This window comes from Schistocerca americana, chromosome 1 (genome assembly GCF_021461395.2).
Source record: "Schistocerca americana isolate TAMUIC-IGC-003095 chromosome 1, iqSchAmer2.1, whole genome shotgun sequence".
Taxonomy (NCBI): domain Eukaryota; kingdom Metazoa; phylum Arthropoda; class Insecta; order Orthoptera; family Acrididae; genus Schistocerca; species Schistocerca americana.
Window position 1 is genome coordinate 794,486,523 of NC_060119.1, and position 16,699 is coordinate 794,503,221.

Here is a 16,699-nt window from a genome sequence, read left to right on the forward strand (position 1 = left end):
ACATTTATATGTGCATACCACGGAAGTATATAATTTAATTGATGCATCCTGTTAAGAGCTCTACAAAATGCTTGATACCTAGTATCATCTGTTACATGTGATGGAATATGACAGCAGTGGCTAAACAAATTGTCACCAAAAACCTGTCAACAAATTTTCAAGTCCTGATTCAAATGTGATAGTCTCGGAAAACCATTAGGGTTTATTTTTTGGAATTTTCTTAGCCAAACAAAATATACTAGTTTCACACATAATACGTAAGGATACTGTAGTCCAGGCTTAATGGCTTAATTAAAGTTAAGATACTAATAGAAATGCATACCAAATTTCTGTGACTTTGTGGTTGTTAGTACCGTTACTTTCGTTTTAGAAGCCTCAGTAGGTATCTCACTCAACTTTAATTAACATTGGCAGTGAAGTATCTGCTACCTTAAGTGATTATCAATCAAATTTTTAATTTCTTTTTTGTGTATTTGAATTTCAGATGATAAAAGGTGACTTCCATGTAGTGGAGTATCTTGGCTGGGAGAGTACCTATACGGAAATAGTGGGCAGTGAAAGACTAAGGCCGAAAAACCCAAATCCTCCTATAAGTAAAAGCACTTTCCATAAGTTCGAAATTGAAGTACCTGAAGAACTAAGGGAGTAGTAAGTTAACTTAAGTTTCTTTGATTTTTAAATTCCCGAGTAAACATTATTGTCAGAAAGATACCTTACGTATTATCGTTGTTGAAGAATTCTCTCTCTCTCTCTCTCTCTCTCTCTCTCTCTCTCTCTCTCTCTCTCTCTCTCTCTCTCTCATATATAATCATTTTTGATAGCCACTTATTTGACCCCACTTCTCTTCACTTTCTTTTCGCTTCTGTTTCGTTTCAAAGTTCGTATTTTTCGTTAACTGTTTAACAAAAGTTTCTCTTATGTAATTTGTTAGTTATAAAATGAATTTCTTATGGGTATGGTTGGTTGATGTATGTACACGAATTTGCCGGGTTACAGATGTTCACTTGCACATTCGCTCTTCAGTTTTGTTAAGTTTAATGGATTGAATTAATCTTTGGTGTTTTATTGCAATTAATGCCTTAGTTGGTGAAGAGAGATGTTTCTATTAGTATTGTATACATGCCTAGTTTTTAAACACTCAAAGCATTGTGTACTCTAATGAAGTTACTGATCTGGTATTTTGTTTGCCTGGCAAATATATAGAACAGAGTAGTAATGAAAATCGAACAAAAGTAGTAAAAGTACAAATTGTTATTTATTAAAACAATTTCATAATACTTTACTTTCATAGCAGTTCAGATAGCGGTTGTTATTCAAAATTATTTACATTCTTCAAGAAATGCGTCCATATTTTTTTTTTTTTTTTTTTATTTGTAGTCAGTGTAAGACTTCTTGTCAGCAATTTTCTTAATTGCTCAATAATCCCAGAATGATGTGTACAGGCAGCTTTTTAACTGTCTCCAGGTCAAATCAGATAATCAGAAATAATTTCTTTATAAATATGAGGCAATGATAACATTAACAGTAGTCCGTAATATTGAAATCTTAAATCTGTCTTGTTGAAGCCAGAGTTGGAACTAATTTTGGATAAACTCCTAATATTCATTAGAAATTAGTTACTAGTACAATATTTCCTCTCAAGCTTATCATTAGTGATAACGAAGTGTTAACCAGATTCTGTTAGTTAACTCATAATAGAGGAAAGACTGAAGATTTCTTAAGTGATGCCAAGTACAAACGATTTAATTGTTCTCACCACTTACTATACCGAAATTGAGTGGATTGTGATTTTATAAAATTTGATTATTGTATTTTAATGTGGAAAGGTCACTTATTTTTTAATTAAAATGGTTTGTTATTTAGTAATCTAGTGGTATACACACATTTGCTGTGCAGTTTGCACTTTGGGTTTGGGAGAGGGTTAATAATACTGCTTTGACTATTTCCCAGTCATTCCTTCATGAGTAGTGTGACGGGGGGGGGGATCGTTAAAGTAACAGTGAAAGGCATTTTTCCACCTGCTTCTGATGGGAGGTTCCCAATTACAAATAGAGACTTTGTTAGGAACTCGTGGGCCTCCAATTTTTGCCATGCTTTGTAGCTGCTGCAGAAGTACTACTAATAAATTGGGTATCATAAGGAAGAATATCTCGCCAAGTTTTGCAAAAGCAGATCATGTGAAAATTGCACAGGTAAAAGCTCTGACACATTTCTTCAAAATGTTTAATTGGCCAGTCTAGTGTGTAAATGCACAATCCTTAGGAGGAAATATATTGATGAAAAATCTTTTCCTATAACATGATCCCTTAGAGTGAGTGCAATTACCTGCATAGTTGACTATACCGTTCTGTAATATTTTAATCCATGAATCATCTTCATTATTGAAATATTGTCCATGGTAACAGATGATCTTCTTACTAGTACACTTCATTCTCAAAAGATTCACATTCTTATTAGATACCAGCATACGAATGAAATTACATATTGAGTGTCTTTCTAAATGAAGAGACTGCAGGATGTATAGGGCGAAGAAAAATTTGTGCTCTCAGACTTTGCAGCATGATTCCTCACATACTTAAAATGTCGCAAAAATTTGCCCTGCACATATTTCCAGCAGTAAATGGACATTAAAGCTTGGCCAATCGGGCAACACAGGAATCACATATATGGTAACTACCCCCGTCAGCATATAGGAATAGTATTGCACAGCTGCTGCAGTGGATAACGTATTAGGTTAGTATCGATGACGTCAACTGTGCCTAGGCGTACTTGTTTTTATTTGCCAGTTCGTGGTTAACACGTCTTTAGTCGCAGCATGCTGTTGCATCTATTGTGCATCACCTCTTTTAGCTTCAGTTCTACTTGATTTATCCTGATACTGCTAGCTATGAAATGTTAGCTTTTGAATTATACTTTTTCCCTATTGACAGTGGACATGATGATTCCAAATTTACATTGGCGATGATGTGGTGGTGGTGGTGGTGGTGGTGGTGGTGGTGGTGGTGGTGGTAGAAGCAGCAGCAGCAGCTGTAGCAGCACATGGAGGTACTTACTAAACAGCATGCGCTTGTCAGACTCGGTGTTGGAAGGCATAATTATTGGGTCCATGGTGATAATACTTACAAAATGGTAATAAAGTTTGGAAATCATTTTCAAAGCTTGTTACGAACCCTCCTGAAGATATAAGGCCCCAATGAAATACGGTGGACCTGAATGCAGTAAGAATAATAGATGGTAGTAACTAGATTGGAATCTAGTAGATAAAGTAGTATGGAACAATTTGCATCCACGATGTGCAAAAGGCTTCTTTTAAAGCTGAACAATGAAAACTATTGTATTTCCATTTCAGTGTTTGAAGTGCAAAAGTGCAAGTGTTTATGCAATTAGTGTTGCCAGATTGTCAATCTTTAATGTCTGTTTACTGCTGGAAATATGTGCGGGACAAAATTTTGTGACAGGCATTTTTGTATTGCTAGTATGTAAGGAATCGTGGTGCAAAGCAAGTGTGTGTGATACCCCCCCCCCCCCCCCCCCTCCCCCCTCCGCCTAGTATTTTTCATTGTTAAAGTGGTTTGTGTGACCAGACTCGGTAATAATCTTTTCCTAAAGAGGGCAGACTACAATTCTGTCTAAAACAGTAGTTGTCATATATCCTTAGCTGGCAAACTTCATCTGTATTCAGAGGATGTGCCTGCTAAAATTAATGTACAGTAATTTGTCAAAGTTCATTTAATCCTGATGGTGCTAGAGCAGGTGAAGTTTAATCAGGTGCCAAAAATTGTCCTAAATTCATCAGTAACTCCATTCTGGGGCTTTACTCAACAGACGAGTTAGTCCAAAGTATTAATGACACACTTTTATCTTGTGCAAAGAGAAGATACTGTCATTGTACTGGGCTCTGAGCCAAGAAAAATCTGGAAATAAAAAATACTGCAGCCAAGGTGCTTATGGTTAAAATTGGATAACTTATTGTGCCATCCCCCTTGCTGTTTAGGAAATCGTGTGCACCAAAGCGAGTGTGAATGGCTGGAGATCGACAATTTTAAGAGGCAGTAATATTTCTCCAGCTAAAAAGAAATGATAAGATAGTGCTTCACGTGTTGAGATTAAGTTCATGTTTAAATTACTTTTGTGGCAAGAGGATAACCCAATAACCTATATGTGATGTAGATTGTATTCCACTTTTTTTACAAGATGCCATAATTTCAAATAGCTATGGACTTGTCCAAAGTTTAGATGAAGATTAGACCAGTCAATGTACCTGTCAATTTCCTAATATTTGTGTCTGTGGTAGGCCTGCTACAGACGTTCTAGAAATAGTTGGAGTTTCCTTTGTTAATTAGTCTGTTGAAATAGTGTGTGTGTGTGTGTGTGTGTGTGTGTGTGTGTGTGTGTGTGTGTGTGTGTGTGTGTAAGATAGTGATTTTTTTATATATAGTTTTAAAGTCTGTTATTGAATTATTGAAGGACTTGATTAATGCTTACAGTGCAAAAATGGACTCTGCACATAAAGAGTTCCAGAGGGCTATTGAGGCTGCTATTTGTCGGTATGTTCCTGAGCGAGGGGTTCTTAGTGTTATTTCTCGAAGTGAACAATCAAAGAAAAGATCTCAAATGCTTCAAGAAATGCATTTTCGGAACCTCACACAGAAGGTTCTCTTGCTCAAACGCACCGAAGAAGCAGCTAGGCAACTTGAGTCTACGAAGCTGCAGAATGTTGGGGGGTGAGTAAAAGCAAATTTCTTGTTGGTCCTATGGTATTAACCTATTTCAGAAATTGGTGTACAGCTCTTCATGCTAAAGGTAAATAAGTAAACAGTTGAATGCAGAAGTCTGTAAATACTTACGTCATTTGTGTGTTTGAAAGAAGTAGATGATCCTACATTTACTTTTGTTACTAGTGTTATCAAATCCATATTACATTCTACTACATATAAATTTATTGCTGACCTAATACGTTTATTTTCATGTTAATTAAAGTGTAAATTTTCCTGTTCTGACAGTACGTAGACCATGTGGTTATTTATGTAACAATAAAACTTCACTGTTGAGCTGTGTGCAGATTAATATTGTGTATTTTCTTAATCACAAGATTTTTTGGTGTCCTTTTGTTAGCATACAGTATGAAGCATATTGAGGGAACACTTCAGTTTTGGCAGTGTAACAATTTTTTTAAATGTATTAGTGGTATGAACATTCCAGCTACCGCAACACAAAATTTCAGTTGTACAGTGGGTAACTGCTACCTCAAACAATTCACTGTAGAAGATACAGGATAAAATGCCAATTCTTGTCTTAGTATAAATCTGTAAAGCTTGATGCTTACACAAAGTGGAGTTAACTGTCTGTCTGTTGCTTTTTCATTTAAATAAGACCTGAAACTCTGTTTTCTGATAAGATGGTTAATAAGCCTTGAAGATTAACTGCAAAGTAGTGGTTGTCGTACACTTAATGGGTGAGGTATAAGACTCTAAAGCACTTTCTCTAGGTATTCATATATTGTCTCCACTCATTCCATATGTAAAGCAAAAGAAATATATTAAGTACAGCAGTCTAGTGCGAAGTCTTCAAATTGCCATAGTATTGTTAAAAAGTCTGTACCTTTTCCAGCAACAAAGTAATCCTTATCTAGTTCAAAGTGCAGCAATGGGCTGACAGATGTCGGCAGAAATTTATCGGGGAGGAGACAAAATCGTAACATTGGCATTTTTGATACAGCTGATGATCCAGTGAGTTCCAATATTGCCATGCCCCAAGTACTAATTTTGGTAGAAAGTATACAAAACTAATATAAGGATTCATAATTCTTCATTTAGTACGTTCGAGATACGTTACTACGAAAGCCAAACGTGTTGCATATATAGCAGTGAATGCAATCTTCTGATATTGATATATAAATATCAGTGCTACTGTTTTTTCAATAATCTGAAATTGTATTGTATCGTAATTACATCCAGGATAACAAGCAAGTTAAGAGATGTATATAGAAAATATTGACAAAGAAATTATTATATTCCAGTAATGTTAGCCTGACACTGACATTACAAATCTGTAATGTAAAAATTCTGAACAATTAAGAAAATTCTGTTGGATGCAACAAAAATAAGCAACAAAAAACATTTAAATGGTGGAATCAACTTTATTAAAAACTTGTTTCTCTTTGTTGACATTTTGTTTGCTTACCATACTTAACACCTGACTGTGTTAACGGTTTCCTTGTAATATTCCCATCCTTTCTATTTTTATTATTGATTATTGTAACCTAAAGTTGAATAAAATATTTTGAAAGTTAAATTTTTTGGTTCTGTGTCTACAGTGATACTTAAAATAACTTGGCGGAGGGTACCCAGTACAACTACTAGGCATTTTTCTTTCCTATTTGACTTGCAAATAGAACCAGGGAAAAATGACTGTCTATAGGGCTTTGTATGAGCCCAGATTTTTTCGTATGTTAACCTTCAAAGTTCTTATGCACAGTGTATGTTGTAGGCAACAGAATTGTTCTGAAGTCAGCTTCAAATGATGGTTGTGTTAATTCTGTCAATAGTGTTCGTCAAAAAGAATGTCGCCCTCCCTCCATGGATTCCCAATTAGTTCCCCGAGGATCTCCTTGGCACTTGAATTTTCATTAAAAGCTGCCAGTAACAAATCTAGCAGTCCACCTCTGAATTGTTTGTATGCCTTCCTTCAATCTGATCTTGTACAGGTTCCAAATATAGCAGTAATCAAGGATAGCTCGCAGTAGTGTCCTATATATGGTCTTCTTTACAGATGAACCACATTTTCCTATAATTCTCCCAATGAACCAAAGTCGACCATTTTCCTTCCCTACCACAATTCTTGCATGCTTGTTCCATTTCATATTGCTTTGCAGCGTTTTGTCCAGATATTTAAGTGACAGGACTGTGGCAAGCAAGACACCAGTAATGCTGTATCTGAATATTACGGGTTTGTTTTTCGTACTCAGCTATATTTTTTAACATTTAGAGCTAGCTGCCATTCCTCACATCAACTAAAAATTTTGTCTAACTCATATTGCGTCTTCCTACAGTCACTTAACTTTGACACCTTACCGTGTACCACAGCATCATCGGCAAACAACTACAGATTGCTGCCAATTCCGCCCATCAAATCATTTATGTGTATGGAGAATAATTGGAAAAAGGTACTGTGTCAAACGCTTTCCAGACATCTAAAAATATGGAATCTGACTGTTGCCCTTAACCGTAGTTCACATTGTATCGTGATAATAGGGCAAGCAGAGTTTTGCACGAGCAGTGCTTTCTAAAACCATGGTGATTAGTGGACGTAGTCTTCTCAGACTCAAAAAAATTATTATACATGAACTGAGAATATATTCTCAGAAAACCAGAGTTAGGGTTTCTTGTTCTTTTGCCCTTAATATACACAGTAGTCACCTGCACTTTTTACAGGTCCTTTGGACATTGTGCTGGGCTAGTGATTAATGATACATCAAAGCTAAAAAGACAGCCAGTGCCGTGGAGTATTGTTTCTCCATGCAAGGGATGCTTATTACTATGTTGTCCATAAAGGAGTCTGTTTAATGGTCAAATGACGGTATGTTTGTACAGCTCTCCTGTGTGAACAATTACTTGGAAAAAGTCTAACCCAGAACCAGTTTTAGACTAAATAAGGGAAATCTCCCAAATCGGCCCTCAAATTGGCTGGTGGAACACTTTTTAATAGTCCAGGAATGAACTGAGGTGGTCCTCACTTCTTCAGTTTGTCCTCTTATTATGCAGTCACACCAGCTAGACTGAAGAATTCTTAGCAAGGCTGACTTTGGAACTGTGTTGCACCCAATAGGGTTAGTTTGCAATCCCTGGGAAGACATCTTTTACAGTATTTTTCCTATCTTCTACCACAGAAAACACTGTTACCCTTCTTTAATTGATGTGTTTAGCTCCCAAGATAAAGTATAAATGTACACAGTTATACTATAGCATGGTTGTGTTCTCGAGTAGGTGCGACAACTCTGCTGTATAAAACTGAATGTGTATTCAGCAAGTCATCACAAGTCTTCTTCATCCACAGAAAATGGTAAATTACTGTTAGATTGCATTATGCGATCTGTTGTTTGATAAGGGCTGTACGAGGAAATGGCTGAAAATATTTAAGACACTATTTTGGCATGGTTCTGAAAAGTTTTGCATCCATCTTAATGGCAGAACAGTGCCAAAATTGCCTCCTCAACTAGGGACTGGCATAATTTCCTGTGGGCAGTGAAATGACCAAAAGACTGAAGATGTACAGTGATAGCTGAAGTCACAGTATTTCCCGATGGGATCAGCAGTGTTAAACCTGCATTTCAGTATTCAGTGCTAGAAGAATGGGAGATTACTGTGGTGAATAGTCTGTAGTCGGATTCCATGAGGATGGAAGGCTCCCCCCACCTCTCGTCCCTTGTGGATGCCTTAGGTCAATCAGCATTCTTTTTGCAGGCAAGTAGATAAGCCCAAGTCAATTTCTTATTGGATCACTAGGGGCCAGTTACTGAAACAGGTAACTAAATAAAATTATTGAATAAAATTACGCCTGTTGATATTTCTTCTTCTTCTCCTTCTCCTTAAAGTCTTCGGCCAGCTGCAGACCCATTTCATTTCCAGAGGGTGGAATTACAGGAATTTCTTAACTGATGGTCTTGTAATTGCACTTAACATTTTTGTTTGAATGATGGACTAAAGAGGCATTAACTGGATAATCTTGTTCCTTGGTGATAAGTGCATTTGAGGCACACAGAGAAAGTTATATTTTAAAGGAAATGTAAAACGGATGCTGGTTTTGCACTAAAAACAGATTTGCAAAATTAGCAGTATAGAATGAGAAAATAAAAACATTATCTCTAGAGACAAGTATCTTAATCAGTCAATTCTGTTCAAAGATTGAAAAAACAGTTTCTTCTTAAAAGTTAGCAGCAGATATTTTTGCAAAAAAATCAAATTTTTGGTAGTATAACAAAAGCATCCAGAAGAAAGTGCTTTAACCTCTGGATTGTATGTGTTTGTTCTGTAAGTGGCTTCTCATCGTGAAATAATTTATGTTGTTACAATTTTTTGTGAGCTGTACCGTATGTGTCCACTAGGACCATCATAAAATGATTGTTGGCTCGAGAGTGCAGTTCCTGAACATAAAAAAATCTGGCAGTCAGCAAATTTAGGAAATAGTTATTCAATTGATGTAGAATTTTTGCATTATGACAAAACCATAGATGTTATTAATCAACACTAAAATACACATTTGAAGAACATCAAAGAATCTCAAAACTCTCAAAGTAACAAATTTTCTTCTAGACACAATGACAATGTTTTTAATCATGATCAGCCATACACTGGCCACCTTCAGAATTTGCAATGGAAAAGAAGAAAGTCTACATTTAAATCTTTAATATTTTAGTCAGTTCTGCTTCAAACTGACATTTAAGTAAAAAACCTCTTAGCACATCTAGTGTATGCTTAAATGAAAGGTAACATTTCAGCTAATAGTTGGAGGTAATCGGTTAACAGTTTGAACTTTGACTGATATGCTTCCATGATGTACGTATCACACTATTGGAAATGTTAAAAAAAAAATGTTTGGCAATGCTATATTCTCCTATTCAATCTGAATTTTTCTTATCACTGTTGAAATTAATGAATGTTACTTGGTGTGAGTAAAATTACAAAAGCATTGAACACATCTTTTTTTAGTGGTAATGCAGTGCAAGTACAAAATTAGCGATTTGTGAAAACCTGTTAAAAGCTAATTTCTTATAATATTGGTGAACCAGTTCTAACAGTATAGGCTTAGTTGTGAGACTTTTGGGTGTGGTAATTCGGGAGGTATGAAAATTTGTAATGCACTCCATTTTGTGGGTTGTTCATAAAAATATGCCGTTTCTGTTAATTTGCCATAGGTGTGTAAAACAGTGCAATGTGTGTGTCAGTACCGGTTAAAGTGGAGACAGAAGAAATTCCACATGTTTTATGGGAATCTTTGAATATCTGAAGATTAATGTGCATATTAAGAAATTGGCTGAACTGTCATTTGATGTGGCTTCACCATGAGATGAGACATGTTAGAATTTAAACTGTATGATCAGTATGAAAAGTACTTTCTTTAATCTTTTGTTTTCAGAGTAGATACAGAGCACAAGGTTTATAAAATGTAAAATATTGATTTCCAAAATTTAATACACTGACGAGAATAGTGAATTGTTTCCTTTTTTCCAGTTGAAAGTAAAGTGATGTGTTAACAGTTTTTTCCCTCAAAAGTTTCATGATGTGTAACTCATTCTATACCACATTCCAAAATTACTGGATAAGGTTTCCAATTTTTGATTCAAATAATTCTGTATATTCTATATCAAGGTGTGCTGAATTGAGATAATTGTTCAACAGTTACTGTTTTCCAAGTTAATGTTTATACAGTTGATATGACACATCTTGAGACATCAAGAATAAGTTTATGAAAAGGAAAGTCGCTACTCTCCATATAGCATAGAAGCTGAGTCGCAAATAGGCACAACAAAAATTCTGTCACAAATAATGCTTCTGACCATTAAGGCCTTTGTCAACAATAGACTGCAGTCTCAGGCACACTGCAGTGTGGTTTCAGTTGCTTGAGACTGTGGTCGTTCTTGTGAGGTGTGCGCGTGTCATCTATTGTTGACAAAGGCCTTAATGGAAAGAAGCTTTATTTATGACAATTTTTTTTTGTTGTGTGTGTCTGCAACTCAGCATCTCCACTATATACTGAGTAGCAACTTTCCTTTTCATAATATTTTTACATTCCGTCCAGAATTTTCCGATGTTTGAAGAATTAGTTTATAATAGAGCAAAGTGTGGAATGGTATGTTACAGACAAATGTTTGACTATAGGAAGCAGATTCAATTGATATACTTTTAAGCCCTTTTGCAGACAGGAGGCTTGCATGGAGAAGTGCGACAAATTTCTGTGGACTGAATACTGAAAAAATGTCAGTTCATTTATGTGGTCAAACTCGCCTCGAAGAATCTTCCAACATGAAACAGTGTTTGACGAGAAATAGTCAGTCATTTTTTTTATACAGCAGTACTCGGTTGCTAGGCAGTTGACCATAAACCATAGGAATGTGCTATGTTTAGCACTCATGGAAGTTTGCAATCATTGTTAGTAATTCAGCATAAAAGAATTTTTTAGTGAATTCCATTATGGTGTAGTGTGGGCATTCAAAATGAGTTAACGATAAATTATTTACAAAGTAGCCCTACAGTGTATTACCGAGTGAGTTTGTGCAGTGTTGTGCAAGCTGAACTCGTATTAGGGAGGAGAGAAGTCCAAATCTGTATCTGACTGTCCAGATTTGGTTTTACTGCAGTTTCCTTAAATTGCTCAAGCAAAATGCCATGATGTTCCCTGAGAAAAGGTCATGGCAGATTTCCATCCCCATATTTTTTGTAATACAAGCTTATACTCTGTTTCTAATGATCTCACTGTCAATGCAGTGTTAAACTCCTCCCTCCCTCCCTCCCTCCCTCCCTCCCTCCCTCCACTTCAGAACTTGCCCAGCTTTGAGAAGCATGGTTTCTGGGCAGAATCTTCCCATCCTGCCAATGAGAAGGTGAAATATTGCAGTCTAACATTAGGTTCAGAAATTAATATGGGGTATCAGCTCAGTGATGTGATTAAGAGCAATCACGTGGTAAAATATTTAAAGGGTATGTTCCAGTTATTGGAAATTAAGCCTTTACAAGTTTCTGTGTTGCGAACAAGATCTTAGCATGCACTTACATAATCAGCATATTTAAATTTGAAATGGTACTTTTGATTTAGCCTTAAAGGTATGTAAAAATTGACAACCTTCATTTTGTCTGTCTTAAAACTGGAGCTCTTTTTAATTAGTGAACCTGTAGAGGCTTGAAAATGTGACATAAATTTTGGTGAAATTAGCACCAAATTTTTGTTTGTGAACAATCAGTATACAAATTTAAAAAGATGTCATGCTAAGTGCCTGAAGACCAAACCGTATCAAAAGCCGAAACATTAATACTTTGAAATTGACTTTTTTAAAAATTGATGATTGAGGAACTTTCTGACTGGTATATTCACTTTTGTAAAATCTTAAGTGAAATTTTCTATGGAATTGTCTGTTTCTTTCTTTTGGCTGTATTTAAGCTTTCAACAAAAGGTAGATTATGTTGAAGCAGCAGCATTTTCCTGCTGGTGAAGTGAGTGCTTCTTCGATATGAAGTGTTTCTCGACATTTTTTTCCCCACTGAGGTCAACAATTAAAATCCTGCAGAATTGTAATTTTGACCTTTCATTATCATTCATAGTCTTGTGACCCATACTCAACAATGCTACAGTTGGAATTGACAATGCACGAAGTGTACAAGTAGAACTGAAAATAACTCTGTTAGACGAAGAATTTCAGAAGAGTCAAAATACGTTGACAGGTTTTGTTTTTTCAATCACTGTAGTGCAAAATACAGGCACGGGCAGTTGGTCACAACTGTAAACAAACCAGAACTAACAGCCAAAAGAGGGGATTGGTGTGAAGAAACATCATCTGCCTCCCTCTCACAGGGTGACAACCTATTCCTGTGATCTGTCACGCGTGGTTGTGGGTTTCATTGATCTGTTTTGATGATGCGAGTCATAATTGAACGCTGTTGCAGACAAGGATTTGCATCTTCATTCATTCGTTTCAAAACAAGAGAAGGAATAACTAGCAATGCACAACACAAAGCATTCAATAATGGGTATGACAGAATTGCTTACTGATTTTGGCAGTGTTGCAAATGAGTTAGTTCATGCCAATCTTCAGCCTGTATATGATGAAACTGCAATACAAAACACTCACCATCTAAAACTATCACGTTAAGTGCCAACATTATATCAACTCTTGAACTGCAGTTAGCAGGTTAATGTATGTATTTGTTTGTTCTAAGAGGCTAGGTGTCAGTCCTATGTTATATTACACTGGGTGCATCTTATACAGAACATTCAGCTGCCCACAACTGGCATGATACCATAGCATCACATGCACTGATACGTTGTTGATTTCATGCTTTATATTTTGTAAACATGTTATTATGTGTACTATCCTTGCAAATTGGGTTTCAAAAGATATGATGCATTACTAGTAACCAAAATTGGTTTAATTTTTTTTCTTTTTGTGCAGAAAATAAAGCTACTTCAATTTATCTCTGATAAAACATTCTGGGTACAGTTTGCTACAAAATATATCTTAGGTAATTTTGCACTTTGAGACATAATTTACATCTTTAGTCTGATTTTTTTCCAAAATGTGAATTTCTCGGGTTCCTACTAATATATAATGAATTGAAAGCTAACTCGTTGCAGTGCATGGAGCCTTACATTGTTCGAACACAAATTTTATAAACATGAATTGTATACTATTACTACGGATGTCTACAAAGGAGCTTCACTAAAAGATAGTGAAATGATATGTAATATCAAAGTTGGCAGATAAGTTAGATCAACAGTTGATTCTATGACAAAAATTGAACACCAACTCCTAATCCAGGTGACTTCAAAAGAAAATTTAAATGATGTAATTCTGATAAGGTACATCCAGCTATGTTTGTGTAGAGGAAAGTTTAAATTTGAAGCACTTGGAAATAATTGCTACTAGTATAAGGTCCTGGATCGAATGCAGATAATTGAAATGTGTAAAAGTAACAACTAGCCATGTAGTTAAGGTGTTGGAACAGTCAAGGGGCATGTAAACAGGATTGGAAACATTGCTGAGCTGCTGTAGAGCTAATTGCAGTGACACTCTCCTATGACTATACCCGGGCCGCTGAAACATTGCACTTGACGTTTGCGTATGAAGTTGGCAGCGTAACAGAGTAACAAGTGAAGAACGATAGGCGCTAGACGTTCAGCGTGGGGCGCCAGCCAATCACAGCGCAGTGAGCACTGCTGTTACTCACGTGCTGTGACATCAAAGTTCTCGCGTTGCCGGCTTTGTTTAGTGAATGTGTATACAACATGAATTGTATGTTGTTACCATGTGTTTTCGTTGTACTGTGTGCTATATCGTTGTGACTTTTGTTACGTTGTGAGTGTACATACGTGGAAAATGCCACCGAAAAGACTCCGTTCCCCTAGTGACAATCCTTTGCGTTGAGGGGTGCCGCTAAACAGCCAGGCACTGGAGTTACTACGCAGACCTCGTGAGTTTTACGAGCAGGAGAAAAACTACGTAAGCATTCATGGACGGCCATCAATTCCTGCCGACAAAGTGGTGGAACGTACGTCGAAAACTCTTGGTATTAGTGCAAGAACCGTAGTAAGTACAGGAGTATTACTACAAAACTTGGAAGATACTGAAGTGAGCAGTAATGATTCCGAGCTGTCTGGATCAAATAATACGTTTTTATCAACCCCAGGAAAGAAGAAAAAGCGACCTAGTCCTATCAGAGATTCAGATTCTTTCCAGACTGATGCAATTCGTAGGCATGTTTATGCTTACTACAGCAGAAAAGAGTATCCGACTGTAGCTAAGTTACTAATCTCTTTAAAAGAAAGTGAACTCTTCAGGGGTGGTAAAACATCACTAAAAATTGTGCTAAAAAACATGGGTTTCTGTTACAAAACGCTAGACGGACGCAAAGTGCTGTTAGAGAGGGCACATATTGTTACCGCTCGTAGCATTTTCTTGCACAAAATTGTGGGCAGACATTCATTCCATAATTTGGCTAGACGAAACGTGGGTTAATGCTGGGGAAGCTGTCAGTAAACGTTGGACGGATAACACCCAGCAGTAGCGGCCATCAGCCGACGGGAAGAAGTGCTAGATTAATTGTGGTCCATGCAGGCTCCTCCAGTGGTTTTGTCCCTGACGCACTTTTAGTTTTTAGATCAAAAAAGACTGGTGATTACCATGAAGATATGGATCACACACGATTTGTTGAGTGGTTCAGGAACCTTTCAAAACAATTTCCTGTCCCTACAACAATTGTAATGGACAATGCTCCACATCATTCGGTGATACAGAACAAAGCCCCAACCACAAATGATTGGAAAGAAGTTATGGTGCAGTGGTTACAGGCTCGAAATATTGCAGCAGATATGAGTATGACAAAGGTTCTGTTATATTCTCTTGTTAAAGAAAATAAGCCTACGACACCTACATATGTAGTAGACGAAATTGCCAAGGAGCAGGGTCATACTGTAATAAGGCTGCCACCATATCACTGCCATTTCAACCCTATTGAGTTAATATGGAGTGATGTAAAAATGTATGTAAGGAACAATAACAAGTCCTTTACAATAACAGAGGTGGAAAAGCTGTTGCGTGAAGCTCTTGTGACTGTGGATGCGGCCTCATGGAGAAAAAAAGTTGGGCACGTCGAAAAGCTTATACGAGCAGCACAGACAATAGAAGGCATTATCAGTGGCCATGAACAATTAATGATTTATCTTGCTGATGACGACGATGAAGACGGTTTTGGCGATGAATCTGACAACAGTGACGATGGCGAGCTGGATGGAATTGTGCCATTATCGCTGTAAATTGGTGAGTGAAAAACTACTAATATTGGTTATTTATTGCAATCTCGGTTATTATTTATTTTGTAAACTACGTACATTATTGATTTTAAAGTACCACTCGTCAGATGCTTGTTTTTTGTACTTCTTTGCTCCGTTATCGAAAGGGTGCGCATTGTTATGCTTTTACATGCATTATTATACAGTTGCTTACTTCCTGTCATTGTAGTACAACTAAAAACGAGTTTTTATATACACTGTAATTGCTCAATCGCTTGCATTTACGAGACGGGACGGAAAACTGTATCGTCGTCTGGTGTGTGTAGAGGCTGCTGTTGCAACATCGCTATTACAGTATAGCCAACCTAACTAGACAAAAAGCGAACTGTCAAGTGCAATGTTTAGCCGGCAGGGGTATACATCATTCTGGCTGGCTGTATTTACCTGGTGTGGCAGCTTGGTAATAAATTCATAACTGCACAATGACAAACCATGGTAGTACAGTGGAAAAATAAATTCCAGAAGGAAAAAAGTTGAAGTGCCTGAGCAACAGCATTGGCACACTCTCCCATCATCCCACCCCACCCTACTCCAGTCAAATTACTCTAGATAATTTGTGTGATTGTTTCTACAGTAAGGTCATGCCTCTTATATTTCTCATCCTTGTCAGAGAGTTTGGGTTAACCATACATTGCCTGGATTTCAGTAACATTACCACCATTCTTTTCTTGTTAACTTTTGTGCAGCCGACTATAAAATATGCAATTTACAAATTTGAATCTGTCATGTGTCACTTTAATGTACTGTATTTGCCATATTAATATTGTCAAAGTGTTACAGTCACCTCATGTAATGCATGAATGTTGAAACTAGGCATTGCCTGCCCTAACAATAGGAGTTGACAATTTTATATGCCAATATTTTGCATTCTGAAACATTCATATATCCTTAACAGTAATCATTTCTTGGAAGCTGTTCTTTGGTAATGATTTCATAGCTGTTTAATCTGCCATAAGAAAGTACAGTTCGCCCAAAAAAGGGAGAAATGAGCATATGGCATTGTTGGCTGGGAACCCCATCTGGGGAAGTTCGGCTGCAAAGTGCAAGTCTTATTTCATTCGATGCCACATTGGGTGACTTGTGCACTGGTGATGAGGATGAAATGATAAAATAATATCCAGTCCACAAGCAGAGAAAATCT

General features: G+C 36.7%; 1 protein-coding gene across 4 annotated transcripts in view; it reads left to right on the forward strand.

Annotated features, from left to right (window-relative positions):
• Positions 1–16,699, forward strand: part of LOC124612510 (synaptic functional regulator FMR1) — a 237,528-nt gene that overhangs the window by 7,598 nt on the left and 213,231 nt on the right. For all 4 annotated transcript variants that reach the window (XM_047140759.1, XM_047140787.1, XM_047140769.1 and 1 more), the window contains exons 4-5: positions 485–648; positions 4,488–4,724. In XM_047140759.1, coding sequence (XP_046996715.1) covers positions 485–648; positions 4,488–4,724 — 401 coding nt within the window. The remainder of the gene's footprint in view (positions 1–484; positions 649–4,487; positions 4,725–16,699) is intronic.